Source organism: Drosophila kikkawai, chromosome 2R, assembly GCF_030179895.1.
Source record: "Drosophila kikkawai strain 14028-0561.14 chromosome 2R, DkikHiC1v2, whole genome shotgun sequence".
Taxonomy (NCBI): Eukaryota; Metazoa; Arthropoda; class Insecta; order Diptera; family Drosophilidae; genus Drosophila; species Drosophila kikkawai.
Window position 1 is genome coordinate 8,033,169 of NC_091729.1, and position 14,982 is coordinate 8,048,150.

At 36.5% G+C, this 14,982-nt stretch overlaps 6 protein-coding genes across 9 annotated transcripts in view; 5 read left to right on the forward strand and 1 right to left on the reverse strand.

The window, feature by feature from the left end:
• B4 (imaginal disc development protein B4) overlaps positions 1 to 14,982 on the reverse strand; it is a 44,428-nt gene that overhangs the window by 12,102 nt on the left and 17,344 nt on the right. For 3 of the 4 annotated variants that reach the window (XM_017183152.3, XM_017160827.3, XM_017183166.3), the window contains one exon: positions 1,032 to 1,509. In XM_017183152.3, the coding sequence (XP_017038641.1) occupies positions 1,032 to 1,314 (283 nt within the window). In that variant the 5' untranslated portion in view covers positions 1,315 to 1,509. The remainder of the gene's footprint in view (positions 1 to 1,031; positions 1,510 to 14,982) is intronic. The other variant, XM_017183159.3, reaches the window with a different exon arrangement.
• LOC108086160 (uncharacterized) lies at positions 1,508 to 14,952 on the forward strand. Its single transcript, XM_017183025.2, has 4 exons — positions 1,508 to 1,639; positions 14,250 to 14,333; positions 14,402 to 14,719; positions 14,788 to 14,952. The coding sequence occupies exons 2-4, from the start codon at positions 14,274 to 14,276 to the stop codon at positions 14,950 to 14,952; spliced, it is 543 nt and encodes a 180-aa protein (XP_017038514.2). The 5' UTR covers positions 1,508 to 1,639; positions 14,250 to 14,273.
• On the forward strand, positions 8,464 to 10,281 carry LOC108070422 (uncharacterized). The gene is made up of 3 exons (XM_017160880.3): positions 8,464 to 8,604; positions 9,576 to 9,976; positions 10,058 to 10,281. The coding sequence occupies exons 2-3, from the start codon at positions 9,596 to 9,598 to the stop codon at positions 10,223 to 10,225; spliced, it is 549 nt and encodes a 182-aa protein (XP_017016369.1). The 5' UTR covers positions 8,464 to 8,604; positions 9,576 to 9,595; the 3' UTR covers positions 10,226 to 10,281.
• Positions 10,549 to 11,320, forward strand: LOC108086134 (uncharacterized). The gene is made up of 2 exons (XM_017182991.3): positions 10,549 to 11,106; positions 11,165 to 11,320. The coding sequence occupies exons 1-2, from the start codon at positions 10,717 to 10,719 to the stop codon at positions 11,318 to 11,320; spliced, it is 546 nt and encodes a 181-aa protein (XP_017038480.2). The 5' UTR covers positions 10,549 to 10,716.
• Positions 11,816 to 12,424, forward strand: LOC108086143 (uncharacterized). The gene is made up of 2 exons (XM_017183004.1): positions 11,816 to 12,202; positions 12,269 to 12,424. Exons 1-2 carry the CDS (start codon positions 11,816 to 11,818, stop codon positions 12,422 to 12,424), a joined length of 543 nt encoding a protein of 180 aa, XP_017038493.1.
• Positions 13,071 to 13,703, forward strand: LOC108086151 (uncharacterized). Its single transcript, XM_017183016.3, has 2 exons — positions 13,071 to 13,468; positions 13,530 to 13,703. The coding sequence occupies exons 1-2, from the start codon at positions 13,091 to 13,093 to the stop codon at positions 13,701 to 13,703; spliced, it is 552 nt and encodes a 183-aa protein (XP_017038505.2). The 5' UTR covers positions 13,071 to 13,090.

A 14,982-nucleotide genomic window follows, 5' to 3' on the forward strand; every position in this document is an offset into this window, starting at 1 on the left:
CGGCGCATTACTCACTTTAATTGCGCACATTTGGCTTAATTTCTGCCCCACGCACACATTGAATATAGTAAGTGCAGACGAGGGCAAAAATCACAGCATAACGCCGGGAAGGAGCTAAAACGTTTTGTGAAATTGCGCTTATCTTTTGTGAAATATCAATTGCGGAGAACATGGGCGGAAAAGAGAGAGGCACAGAGACATAGGGGGCAGATTGGGTGGCGGGTGTGCCATCGTCACGTTTCGTGTGAAATTACGCGAAGAAAGACGCGCGCCTAGGCATCAAAATTCGCTTCAATTCGCAATAAATCAGTAGGGCAGGAAAAAAACTTTGTTTCCTAGTTACATATAAATACCCTAACAAGACAATAACTATATGTCGATGAAGGGTTTAGAATAAAAACTACATATATGAATTAAGATTTAATGAAAACTACAAATTAATTCTTCATGCAAATTTATGGTACAGTACCTAAATATGTAATTTATTTTAATTGAATTTTTTATAATTTTGATTGATTTGTTTATTTTTAATAATTTTGAGTAACATAAAATGGCTTAAATTCTCGATCTGAACTTGATATTATTATATGTACATACATATCTATCTGTAGCCAAACTTCAAAAACTCAAATTTAGAGGTGATCTATCTTCATTGAATCAAGAAATCTTAAAATTGCATTTCAAAATTATACGAAAGAAAAAAAAAAATTCAAAATTCGTATATTATTACTATATAACTATATTACTATATATAATCCAGTTTCTTTAGCCTGATTATGATTTCTTCATCCGTAGCAGATAAATCTATATGCTGTCCCAAACGGCATACTAAATCGAAATACCTTCCAGAAAGGGCATACAAAAGCTAACAACGCGACGTCAATGAGCAAACAGAAAACTCACTCTTTCGTTTGCTCGTTCACGTTCTTTCACTCTGGCTCTCGCTCGCTTGTTTGCAGCGCGTGCCTGTGACTCTCCCTCTCCCTCTCCCGCTCGACGACACCACCGTTTCCCTCCCCCCGAGAGCTTACCGTTACATGCAGCTGCTGATGCAGCTGCGACGCTGTTGCTGGGTGCGCCCGCTGCTGCTGCACCGCCCACTGCCGCTGCAACTCCTCCTGTTGAGCCAGTGTTTGTTGTTGGTTGTGCCGAACCAGTGGGTGCTGCTGCTGCTGCAGCAGTGGGTGTTGCTGTAGATGCGGCTGCGGCTGCCATGTGCGGGCTGCTGTTCAACAGCCAGTTGGCCAGGTGCCTCCGACGCTCCAACTCGATATTGCTGCGCTGCATTCCGGACAGCTTGAAGGTCTCGCTCATAATCGCAATCAATCACACAGAAAACGCGACAGCGCGGCTGCAACGAGCGACGCGTCGCCGTCGAGTCGATTTTGCTACTGTGCGCCCGAGCGTCGCGCGATGTCAACTGTCAAAATCTGACTGAGCTTTTTCCTACCCTTTCAGAGGGTATTACAACGAGTCGTCCAACTGCAGCGCCCGCGCCGATCGTTGCTGCTGAAACGAGAGAGCCAAAAAGAGAGCGTGAGAGCGTGAGACAGCGTTTACATAAGAGAGCGAGGAACAGAGAGGAGGAGGAACTTGCACAGTGGCCTAGTTCGACAGCTGGACACTCTCACAATTATCGGTTGGTGGAACTTATTGATTGTGTACTTATTGATTTTTTAATGGGGAAAAGTTGCTAGCGTTTACTATGCTATTGAGGTCCAACTTTACTTTTTGTTGATATTCTAACTATAGCGATATGTGTTATGGAACGATTTAAAACTATGTACATACATCTATTAGACCATCGTCGCTAATGAACTTAATTAATTAATCAAAAATGTTTGCCCCTATAATACCACTTTCCTGGCTGGTTTTGTAAGTAACGATCTTGCTGTGTAAACGTTGCTTTCTAGTTCATATACTCTGAAATAAAGAGTGTAGAAACAACAATGGCTAAAAGTGCAAAAAAGATGTTGAGCTTAAAAAAACTCAGTCACAGCGCAATTGAGAGTTGATTGTTGTTGGTGCCACCGCTTCTGCTTCGGCTGTGTGTTTCTGTATCCGTGTGGTGCATAAATTAAAATTGCCTCAACGCAACGATGACGACGTTATCAGAAAGGCAAACGCGCGGCTCTCTTGCCGTTCGTTGCCTTGTTCAATGTCGCCGCACCTTCTCACTCTCCCACTCTTCACCACCACCCCCTCCCTGCGAAAGTGTGGAAAGCGAAGCAGAGCCAGTACGTCTGGCGGTGGCAGCAAAAACAACTAGCACGCGTCATCTTCAAAAGCTATACGACAACGTAATCGGTGTGATTGTTGTTAGAAAAGCGAGTGGGGCAGCAGTGTTTGTTTGCTACATGGGTGTACATGGAAATTATTAAGAGGGGCTTAGCATAAAGGTACTATTTTGTGTACACCTTTTAGTCATTAAAGGAAGAAAGTTCATACTTTTTAATAATTTTTAAATTAATTTAAAAAAAACCTATATTGCACATTTAAATTTTAACAGTTTAAGGCCCCTTTCTCGTATTTTCAATCAAATTTTACGTTTAAGGTTTTAAGATGATGAAGTTATTTACAAAGATCTGTACCCCGTTCGGCCGGCTCTGCTCCCATAAATATGGCACTCATTATATTGAGAGTTTACGTTTTCGGTTTGGCTTTGGTTTTGAGTTTTGCTACACGCTTTTGGCTCTTTTATGTACATACATACATATGAGCTTTCCCAGGAAAGAGTATCATAACATTGTCATAATGTTGGCAACCAATTCGACCGGCAGAGGCAAATGCCAAAAGGCAGCAAGCCAAAACAAAAAAAATGTGGCAAGCGTGTGGGCATGTGCTTCTACATACACTGAAAATTTAACTTAAGATAAATGAATCTCTTGAAATTTTATATTACTTTCCTACATTTTTAATTACTTTACAAGAGAAGGGTAAATTTGAATCATCTTAATTTAAAAATTCTCGTCAGAATGTTAAAGGCCTAGATAAACTTTTTCATTCATATGCACGAAGAATTGTTTATCTTTTTGATCAGATAGCTAGAACAAAAAGATAAACAATTCTTCGTGCATATGAACGAACTTAGGAACTGAAATGTGCAGCAAGGTGCAATCAAAACAATTTTCTTAATTAACAGGAAGTCTAGCTCCTAGTTAATCTCAGTTCTAGCTGTGACACAGTAGGCACTTCATCTGTCCCTGAAATTTTAACAGTGAAACAAGAAATCGGTCCTTTCTATGTGGTTAATTTCTCCTTAATTTTAGGTTGTCGATCTACGTCTGAGTTTAAAAATATTGTGTAATTTCTTAACCGCCTGCAATTTCTAAAAAAAAAAAATATTTCGATTATTACGCGATGTTCTTAAAGTCGAAATGGAATATTTGTTTAGGACACTGAGATTTGGGTTTGTCTGTTTTATACGGATAACTCAATTATCAGTCAAAATGTTTATTACTTGCAACTAATAAGAAAGACTGAAGAATTGTATTGATTGCCCTTAGATGTTTACATATAAGAACTCAGCTGATCTAAAAATTATATTCTACCGATTTTTTTAAGTGTATAAATGTATGTAAGCGTAAATTTTCTGATCAGAATGATGAGGCATAACAAATGATCTAAGTATGTATACATATCGACGCATTTTCGCGAAAGTATCGTATGTCGAAAAATCCAATTTTACAGGAGAAGCTTTTTTGTGCTTTAATCTCTTAGGAAGCACTATAGAAAAGACAAAATTAAAACTTAATTTTTATCGGAACTATAGGGTTTTCAGTTATAATATTTTACAGGGTAGTGAGACATTAGGTTCCTAACAATTTTGCATTAAAATCTCAATTTCGAAAAAAAGCGACATACGATACTTTCGCAAAAATGCGTCGATATGTATGTACATATTTACAATGTATGGTTTTGCAGTGTTGCTATGCCAAGCGAAACTATACAAATTAAGTTGAACGATCCGCAAAATGTTGTATAACCGAACATATGTACATATAGAATGTACATGTGGATTGTGGGTACCCTGTATACGACATACAAGAGTACTTATGTACATATAATCGGAGGCAGATGTGCATAGAATATAAAAAAACGAAAGAATAATTTAGTCGAGTATCTCGACTATGAGATACCCGACGCTTAAAAAAATCGAATATCTTCTATATTATTCTAGAGAGTAAAATTTTGAATTTTAAGCTTAATCTTTGCATATAAATACCTTTTTCTGTATATTCCTTCCTAGCAGAAAAGAATACAAATTACATTTTTTTTTAATATCAATTGATTGAGTTGTCATTTCCAATATAAATAGGTACAATCTAGGTAATACTAAATATAACTCAACATATGTAACGGTAAGATTTTATTACGCCTTAAAAAATATCTTTGAGATAGGAAAAAGATAACTCAGATTGTGTACAGTGAAGCGTGTAGAAACAAATTAGGTTGCAAAATATAAATTTATGTCAGGCTACACCAATTTTATACAGCAAACAATTTTTTTGTACAACAATTTTCTTTCATATTTAAAAGTCGCTTAAAATAATTGTTTTATATTTCAAAGTCAAACACACTTAAGTATAGCTTTACTTTTTATTTATTTTATTATATTATTTATTTAAAAAAAAGTGTCGTTTTAAAACCGTTGGGAACATAATTAAAATATTAAATTTTTATTTTTTTTTATTTTATTTATATAAACTTGTATACTAGGAAATATAATGTATTGTTTTTTTCAAATTAATTTATTAAGTTGATGGATTTAATTACTTGAAATTATGTTTTAATTTTAATCATGAGTATAATTAATAAAGAAAATATATTGAAAAGTGTCATCGTTTTGCGCCGGGTTGCCCCACTGTGCAGCGTTCATTGCCTTTGTCGACTGGTTCTCTGGGGTTTGACTAATAAAGAATAAGCGTAGTCATTTCGCGTAGTCGGAGCCACCGCCTCAGGTGTTTCCCCAAGGGTTGAGGTGACTGTGACTGTATTGCCCCATTGTCTATCTGGTTTTGTATAATTCATTTCTATGCGTAGCTGTCGCCTGTCAGCTGTCGCCGCTCTTTTGATGAATCACAGGCCTCTGCCCAATAGCAGACCCAGCTAAATATACAGGCAAGCTGAAATGCAAAATTCATGGCCGTTCTCGACACTCCGTCCTCCGTTGGGTGGAATGCGACAAAGGCACTCCCCGGCGATAGCAAATGAGCAATCGCCGGTTAATTCGTTTCGCTTGTCCGTAGCTCCCAAAAGCCGCCTCGGCTACACAAATATTGGGAATCAGTTGCCGGGGTAACGCCCCCGCGATGTCAGCTCCTGTTCTCCCAAAGCTGGCAGAGGACATTCTGTACACATTTGGCCAATATAGGTATTTAGCATGTGAAGAACAGTTCGATAACATGGTCATATATACATATACATATATATTAATTTATTTCCTTTGTGTAGTATAACATTATATAAATATATATGTAAGTACATTTTATATTTAAATCAGTTGTTATTTATTTTCTGCATTAAGTATGATATTTTCTTAATGGTGAAGAAACACCCTGGAGTTATGGGTATATTTAAAAAATGTTTTATGTGTAACAAGAAGTTTTAATGCTAACATTTTAAGACTTTTGTGTATTTTATTTACGTGCTCTTAAATATTAGAGGTGAACATTAAAGTGTTGAGCAAGAAAGCTACAGTTGAATGGGCTATTATTATCATCAAAATTTGTCATCCGCAGAAATACCGTATTTAATAGTATAACTATTAGTTAAATAAATTGTAAAACCTACTTAATAAAAAAGTGTTAAAAGGGTAAAAAACCACTTACATACATATGTACTTATATCACAATATTGATCAAATGACTTGATACTGTGAAAATTTCTAACTTTGACAAATAAATAAACCGTTACAATTGTTTTAAGAATTTTTTTGTGATTGAACCAAAAATCCCATTTCTAGAGTTTTCGATATCATATTAAGATTTTAATTTAAGACTGCACAAAATCTTAAAATTAGTTTAGTTTAAAGTTAAAGGCGCAAGATAGAGGTGTCAAGGAGTGAGTCTGCGGCGGTGCCACACTGCCTTCCAACAGTAACAACTCGCTTATATCTGGCAATGCGATTTATTAACAGTTAGCTGAGACCTTTACCTACAACTGCCACAGTAATTGTAGTTCTTCCTCCGCACCGCCATTTTTGTTGCTACTTTTGGGAGTGAGTCCAAAATTTATTGCCTGCAGCCACATGATGAACGATTTTGATAATAATATTTTGTTATTGCTTTTTTGCCCAAGCCGAAATTTCTTTGGGTGTTTTATTTTTTTCTCTCTCCTCTTTACCGCTGCAGAAACTTTTAGCTGCGTTTTGTTGCCAAAAATGGAAGCTACCATGGAGCTACGGCTTAGAAGACCTTCCCACAAAAGCTTTTCTTCGGGGTATTTGCGGGTTTGGGGGACGAACGGGTCCTTGGAAGTCTACCCTGCTGTTGCGACCAACGCTAAACTAAACATTTGGTCAACTGACGAAAACATAAACCATAAGTAATAAACCAAAGGCTGTCATAAGAAAACTTCCACGGCAAACGGTCTTAAAGCAAACTCGTTTGTCCTGCTGCAGTTTTCGGCTTTGGCATTTTACTTTTCAAAAATTAAATGCACAAAACAAAAGATATGCATGCATGTAATATATATTTGTGTATTTAACGTCGAAATTATTTTAATTCTGAATAATTCCTAAAAACACAGCTTAAATTTGACAATTCTTGCAAACTTTTGACTAATATGATAATGCCTCAACAAGGGTATTGAGACTTTCATGTGGTTCTGAAGGAGAAATCATCCCAAACATACAAAAGCAAAGATCTCAGTATATCCTTGAAGGCAACGAGTACAAAGTTTATGAAAAAAAGGGTGTATGACAGTGGACAAAAAAGGGCACTAAAGCAAACACGTTAAAGCTTCGCTCAAAGCTAGTGACTGAATGATAGAGTACATTTTTGACAAATTTATGATGATTGAATTCTAAGTGATTTTTAACGAGTTTTTGCAGACTCGCAGATTTTCATGAAGGAGGGGACAAGGCACAGTGCAGCTGTGAAACAATTTTGTCAACAGCTTTACCGTGCCGTCGCCTTTGTAATTGAATAATAAATATTAAACGTTAACCAAAATTCGTGGCATCAAATTAAGCAGAGCTTTTTAGGATTCTTAATTTAGTGAGTTGCTAATCCGAGTTGTTTCTCTTCTACTGGCACTCCCACTTTGTTGCCATTGCATCCGCCCACTAGATTCGTAAATTGTCACTGGCAGTATCTGTGCAATCGACTGTAAAATTTATTGATTGCACAAATAGGCCCGCCCAGCCATGTTGTATACATCGATAAAGGCGCATTTACCATAAGGCTATTTCAAACCAGCGCCAATCTTTTCGGTTTATATAAAGCCTATACCCAATTTAGCGATTTTGGCTGGGTTAAATTTATTTTGCACATCTAGATATATTTATTCTTACCCTTGCAAAGAGTGTTAAAATTTTATTCAAAAGTTAGCAACGCAGCCCTTCCAACTCGTATAATAATCCAAAGGAATTTTAGCTCACAATTAATTCATTGAACCAATGATCCAACCGTTTCTGCAACTAGCCAATATTCACACCCGAAATGCAACTATTTCAGGCTTTTAAAGACCTTTGGACAGTGCCCGATAGAAATGCACACGTCCTTTGTGTGGGTTCCTTGGCGGGCGTATTCGTGCGTGTGATTGACATGCCTTTCCATTGAATTATTAATTATGTAATGCGAAACCAATCGACTGCAATTTGCATATGAAATGAGCCTCACACGCTCACAAAGTCTAATTAAGGCCTGGCGCTGTGGCTCAGCTCAGTGCTCGGTTTGTGGCTCGTCCAATCATATATGGGGGCATGAATGAAAATTGCACAGATTTGCATAATATATACACCTTCATATTTAAAATGCAATGCAGTTTGGTACCGTTCCCATTAGATGCTTCTTTCCTGGTCCTGTATATACACAGATAGGTTGTGTTAATTGCACGCGGACAAATTGGTCACTTAGGAAAATTGGCGTGCGTATGAAAATGGGAAAATTAGTTTGTTTTCTTGCTTGGCAGAAAAATATTTAAGCTCACCACGCACATAAAGTTGTCATTCTATTAATAATGTTCTTATAAGTGTCAACTTACGTGACATTTAGAGTAGATGATAGCTACTGCTAGGTAATACAAAGTTTAACTAATCAAAAATTTAATAATTTCTTTGAGTTTGATTACTCATTTACTGGGTAATAAATTTATTACGAAAAGTTTGTTACCTTTTGCCATCTGATAAAATATCGAAACTACTGCACTGAATTGTTTGCTTGGCTAAAAATGAAATGTTGTGATGTGTCATGTGGTAAAAGCTGACACACGTTTTCGATTAAGAGCCTAGTCGAGACAAAAGTCCACAAAACGTAGAGCCAGGAACCTGAGGTGCTCTGAGGGGGAAGTAATAAAGATTGAAGCCCGGCCAATGTTTACATAATACGGACCACAGCAACAGCATCCGCAGACGAGTCGAGACTCTCCAGATCCCAGACGGTAGGTGTTATGTTTGAACTACACTCGACTGGGCCGCTTGCGTTGCTTTACTTTACTTTACGGCACTCCTCTTTGCCGTACTTACAACAGTACGGCTACTGTTTATGCCTCGGTTCGCAGCCAAAACCCTTTGCATCCTTTATTCCCTCGCATGAGCTCGCATCAGCATCCTTAGAGTCACAGAGCTGCATCTTGCTCTGAATAACACGACGCACAGTGGAGCGTTTGATTTGTTTATTATGCAAAATAATATGTTTTGAATCAAGCTGAGAATCGTAAATAAGACTTATGAATAAAATAAAAATTACTACAAAACTAGAAAGCAAGCTGACTTTGGCACGCCGAAGTTTGTATACCCTTGGACTTTGCAATTAGATCATTAAAAATGTATTCATTTTGCTATTGTTCAGCATATTTATGATTAAGATTATATTAAATATTTTAAATCTGAAATATTTTTAATACGATAAACAACAGTTTCTCAAGGATTAGGTTTGTGCGTCCACTGACTATATATACAAAATATATTCAAAATTGCTTTCTTTGTTTTTAGAATCTGCCCGATTTTGTAAAATATTTTAGTTCTGATTAATGTTAACTAACTTTATTATTAAGCCCTTTTTGTATAATCTCTTGTACTTTCTTCTTGCCTTGATTCTGTTTTCCCTATTACTTTACATAAAGTAAATACTACCACCTACTCCGCTTGATCTTTGCACGTGAACAATTTTTAGTTTACTTCGGTCTGCAGTTTGTTTTCACTTTTGAAAGTTAGAGAAAAAAACAGTAAACAACAAATTTGTATGCGTATATGAATACGTATTGTTGACATATTGAGATATTGCGGCAATTTAGACCAGACGGCACCATTTAAAAAGCCATTAGGGCCAAATCTGCCGACGGAATGCTCAGCCAGGAACAATGGAATCCCCCATTAGCAGTTAGTCCATAGTTTGTCTGTTATCCAGTAGCCAAGCAAGCCGCCTTTCGAATGTCTCTGCTCAAGTTGAAGCTTCTGGTTCTCAGTTGGATGGCCGAACGCTGTCTTAGTGCCCAGGTAGTGCACTTGGATCGCTTCACGTTCACCGTCGACGATCACGCCCTGTTCCTGTCCCAGAGTGCCGTTCTAGAGCAGGAGCATAATCGCAGCTACCTCTCTGGACACATGATGATTAACCGGCTTGTAAATGACATCACACTAACTTCGTCAATGGACATAATTCGGCCTCGGCGGCCGGAAATGCGTCTCTATAATGTGAAGCTCAACTTTTGCTCCGTCCTTAATAATGGCTACAAAAATAAGTTTATTAGATTGCTCTACAATAATTATGCTGGCTTTCTTAATACCAAACCGAAATGTCCACTAAAGCCGGTGAGTTGCTTGGGAATATTTGTTTTTTTTTTAACAAATTGTTGTAATTTCAAATACCTTAACTTTTCTCTACCGTACTAGAACTTCAACTACTCATTGACAAGAGCCTTCGTCGACGAGGACTTACTACCAGATCTCCTTCCAGAATGCACCTATCGCTTCAGAGCTTCCTTTGAGCAGAAGTCAAAGCCCTTGGCGCACATGCAACTCGATGGACGATTGGTCGCCAAAGTCGGAAGGTCAAACTGAAGTTCTTGTATTCTGTGCACATAAAATTCAGCAATAAAATTAAGAACCAAAGATTATCATTCATTGGTAATTATTGAAGTATCTGGGCCATGGGCTATGGAGGTTCAATGACTACTTTAATTGTGGGCAAGTCAACTAGGGGTGTGCACTTAGCAAAAAAAATAATGATAAGGAACTATTAGGTAACAGAAATAATGGTACAAATATATCCCTAGAGAAGAAAGCACTTGAAATAGAATTGTATATTCCTAGAAAATAAATGTATAAAGCAGGAAAACCCATCCAGTTAGCCCAAACTTTGTCTAATCCAGTTCCGATTGAATGATCATAATAATTACGTATAGGCGTGCTAGTCTGTTTCATAACATTTAAAGCAATATCAAAGCATGCCATCTTTAATTATATACATAACTATATTAATAATTTACATCACAAGAGTCTGTAGATCCGGTTGCCATGTACTCCTCATCATTATAAACTAAGCTTTAGTCATGAACACAGTGTATTTGATCTGTGGATTATACTTCTTTATGGACATTGCCTCTACAGATGAGCGCAACTTTAGAATTCATTTTGAGGAGTTCGCGATCAAGTATAAGGTGCCGGACTTGTTCGCCAAGATGGATTGTCGGCTATATCATATAAATAATCGCAGCTACGTGAACGCCGAGATGATTCTCAAACGGAACGTTGGGGACATAAACGTGCGAGCCAGTATGGAGTTCTGGAAACCGAACAGCCAAAAGAAACTGAAGTTGTACGACGTTCGGGTGGATGGATGCTCTTTCCTGCGAAGTGTCCATAAGAATAAATTGTTTAACATTTACGTGAAGAGCTTTAAAAAGCACGCCAATGTTAACCTAGCCTGTCCTTTGAAAGCGGTGTGTGAAATGTCCTTTTAAATTGAAAAGTTTCTAATATAATTTTATTTTTTTGCAGAACTATAGCTACAAGTTGGAGGATTGGTATTTAGACGAACTGGATCTTCCGCCATTTGCACCAATTGGTCAATTTCATACCCTTACAGAATATTATTCGCAAAAAAAAATGGTTATACGTATTGTGACTAGTGGGGAAATATCGGCCAAGGTGTAGCTATTAAATGCAAATAATGAGGATAAAGATTATATAACACTGAAGAAATATAAATTGAACTATAGTAAGTTCATCAATAAAGCACTTACAAAATTATCTTTACAAATCTGAGTAATAAAATGTACAATGCTTTGAACTTTAAAGACAGAAATTTATCCTTTATATACGAGGTCTCTTAATTATGCCATTGAACTAGCGAAAAGTTGGTTAAAACGGAAAAAGTATAAACATTTAAGCCGATTGATTTATGTCTACTATAGTTAACAGATCCGGGTACGTTTTGCTGCAATTTGCTGATTAAAATTATAATACCTTTCACCAGAGCAAAAAAAATACAATTATCAAAATGTAATTATTTTAGAACGGACTCCTAATTAGGGCCTTTGTCCATGGTCCATATCACGTCTATTATGCATAGTTAAAGCTTAAACGTGTCCAATAATAATTTGGACCTCATGACCGTAATCCACTGTCATTATACCGAAAGCTTCGATCATGAGTCCTCTTTTCCGACTTCTTTGGTTTAACTTATTTATTTGCGTAAATACTGAAGAACGAGGCTTTAGAGTGAAGTTAGATGAATTTTCCGTGAGATACAAGGTACGCGACTTGATTGAACATATCGATTTTCGAATTGCTCAAATTAACAATCGGAGCTACGTCAACGGCGAGATGACGCTGAAGTGTGTTGTAAGAGACATTGATATGCACACCACTATGGATTTTTGGAAAGCGAACAATCAAAACAAAATAAAACTGTATGACGTCCGATTGGACGCCTGCGAATTTCTGAGAACTGCTCACCGGAATGGCCTATTCAACATATACGTCAAAAGCTTCAAAAAACACACAAAAGCAGATCTGAATTGTCCTTTAAAGACAGTAAGTCTAAGACATAAATTTATATATAGAAATGGAACAGTGCCTTATTATAATGATTTTCCACAGAACTACAACTACAGCTTAAGAAATTGGCATATGAATGAGAAGGACCTGCCACCCTATGTACCATTTGGAAAATTTAGAACAATCACGGAGTACTTTACGCAACAGCGCCTGGCACTTCGGATAGTCACTCAAGGAAAAGTTGTCATTAACAAGTAGAGAAAGTCATTAGGAGGAATCGAAGTCTAGTAAAAATGTGACGGTTTCAAATAATTGAAATCGCTTCCTTAACATATGTACTATATGTGTTTTTAAAGGATTTTTTTTATATACAGGCGGACATCTCATAATCTAGGATCTTTTTGATAGGTCAAGTAGTTTATAATTCTTGAATGTTTTAAAAAATATACTTAAGGTGTAGTACTTCATCACCCTATATCTTGGAAATATGGCAATATTTCAACATAAAAAAACTTTAAGAAATACTTTGTACTTTACTTAGAAGCTTAAAAAAAACTTTTAAAAATTTAAATTGCTAAGTCTTAACCGCTCTTCAGGAAAAATTATTTAAAAAACGGTTAAAAAAACTGTTTTAACCTTATGCCTTATTTCCCACAAAACATCCGAATATTTTTAACTAAGACTTTACTCACATAGTTAAAATCAAAAATAATCTCAATGTTCCATCAAAATTTGAGAGCAAAAATTCAAATATTCTAACCAAACTATATGGTATACATATATCAAGAAGTGCAATCAGCTAAATAAAGAAATTTAATGACTAGAAAAATAATTGAAAAATAACGTCATTTGTAATTATGTACTTGCTCATCCAGTTGAAACCTCATTAAGCTGGGATCTAGCATTATAAGCTTAGCTCTAACCATGAAAACTTGGCTTTGGGTACGCTGGCTTCTAATTTTTAAGTGCGTGGGCTCAGCGCCTCGAAACTTTCGTATCGCCGTCGACGATGTCAGCATTAAGATTTTTGATGCAGAACTACTCGAAAAGTTCGATTGCCAGGTGTTACAAATTGACAACAAGAGCTATGTCAACTGTCAAATAGTGCTAAAGAGATATGTTGATCAATTGAAAGCACGCTCTATCTTGGACTTTTGGAAACCAAATGGTCAGGCTATGAAGCTGTTCGATGCCCGATTGGATGCATGCCTCTTCATGGGAAGCGTGCATAAAAACCGATTTTTTAATATCTACGCAAAAGCCCTAAAAAAATATTCAAACCTGAAGTGTCCTCTGAAACCGGTAAGTACAAAATGTGCAATGTTTTGAATAGACACATCTTAAATTAGAAAATTCTTTCTAGAATTTCACCTATACCTTGGAAAAACTTAATTTGGATGAGCAAGACTTTCCAGCATTTGTTCCTCTCGGAAGTTTCCGATGCAACACAGAGTTTACCTTTAACGACAGTATGAGCAAGGCCATACGCATTATAGTCCGTGGAAAGATTTTACCGAGGCGTTCAGCAGCTCCTTAATCCGGTTCTCGTAAAGGCGGACCAAAACTATAACTTTTAAAATTTAATAAAATCATAAGTTACTGGGACTTAAGCCGACTGCGAAGTTTTGACAGGGAAGGTAGAAACAGGATCTAAATGGTTTCATTTAGGATTGGCCTAGGGTTGAGACTCGACTTATCATATGAGGATAGTTCCTGTGCGAGGGAAATTGATGTAGAAGAAATAATCAAATCGTCTTTCTTTGGAGATTCTCTCACAATAACGTTTTTATACCCTTAAAGGGTATTACATATAATTTTAGTCAAAAGTTTACATCGCAGTGAAAGAGACATTTTCGACCTTATAAAGTATATATAATATATTCTAATCCAGCATCAACAGCCGAGTTGATGGAGCACTGTTCAATTGTTCAAAATGTATGGTTTTTTAATAGGAATTTTCAATTACGTCTCATTATCGATTACACTAGCTATTATAATAAAACCAAAATTCTGTAGGATTATTATAATTCAATCAAATATACATTTTCGATACAAAAATAAGTATATTTCAAACATAATTTAGTTCTGATTCAGTTATTCCACTGCCATGAACGTCGAAAGAATTTTGGCTCTGCTCACGTTGATTGTAAGCTGTGTACGGGCAAGGGTAAGTGAAGACAACAAATTACAAAAAAAAATTCATTAAAAAATAAAACTGTTTCTTTTTAAATCAAGATGGATGCTTATATGACTGCAATTGAATGCCCAAATTATTTACCGGAATTAGTAACCAACCTCAGCTGCCATTTAGACCGGTCATCCCAATCCAATGGAACATTTTCAGTAAATCTTACTTTGGCCAAGGATGTAAAGGATATAAAAGGCACATATATTTTTTCTATTAAGAGAGGGTCAACCATAAACAACTATACGGCAATAGAGATGGATTACTGCCAGGCATTATCATCTTTACAGTCAAATTTTTTACTTAAAATGATTGCCGATGAGCTGCGTAGGTCGGCCAACTTTCCACTACAGTGTCCCTTTAAAATGGTTTGTAAATGCTTTAAAACCCTACTAATGCCAAACGTAACTGTTAATTTCTCCTATTTTTTCTAAAGAAAAAACTATACTACATTAATAGATATACAATCAACCCTAAAATGATACCCAGCTATGCCCCAGAACTTAACTTCAAATCGGACTGCCTCATAAGCCTTAATAAACGTAAAGCTCTTCGGTTAATTATCCATGGCCGTGTTGTTCGACGTCGATCGAGTCGTTAAAAATGATTTTTTATATAGCAAGCCTAATTA

Coding starts and splice junctions, on each gene's coding strand:
- LOC108070422 (XM_017160880.3), top strand. CDS start 9,596: ATGTCTCTGCTCAAGTTGAAGCTTCTGGTTCTCAGTTGGATGGCCGAA. Junction 9,977..10,057: donor CGAAATGTCCACTAAAGCCG/GTGAGTTGCTTG, acceptor CTACCGTACTAG/AACTTCAACTACTCATTGAC.
- LOC108086160 (XM_017183025.2), top strand. CDS start 14,274: ATGAACGTCGAAAGAATTTTGGCTCTGCTCACGTTGATTGTAAGCTGT. Junction 14,334..14,401: donor TAAGCTGTGTACGGGCAAGG/GTAAGTGAAGAC, acceptor TTTTAAATCAAG/ATGGATGCTTATATGACTGC. Junction 14,720..14,787: donor TACAGTGTCCCTTTAAAATG/GTTTGTAAATGC, acceptor TTTTTTCTAAAG/AAAAAACTATACTACATTAA.
- LOC108086151 (XM_017183016.3), top strand. CDS start 13,091: ATGAAAACTTGGCTTTGGGTACGCTGGCTTCTAATTTTTAAGTGCGTG. Junction 13,469..13,529: donor TGAAGTGTCCTCTGAAACCG/GTAAGTACAAAA, acceptor AATTCTTTCTAG/AATTTCACCTATACCTTGGA.
- LOC108086134 (XM_017182991.3), top strand. CDS start 10,717: ATGAACACAGTGTATTTGATCTGTGGATTATACTTCTTTATGGACATT. Junction 11,107..11,164: donor TAGCCTGTCCTTTGAAAGCG/GTGTGTGAAATG, acceptor ATTTTTTTGCAG/AACTATAGCTACAAGTTGGA.
- LOC108086143 (XM_017183004.1), top strand. CDS start 11,816: ATGAGTCCTCTTTTCCGACTTCTTTGGTTTAACTTATTTATTTGCGTA. Junction 12,203..12,268: donor TGAATTGTCCTTTAAAGACA/GTAAGTCTAAGA, acceptor GATTTTCCACAG/AACTACAACTACAGCTTAAG.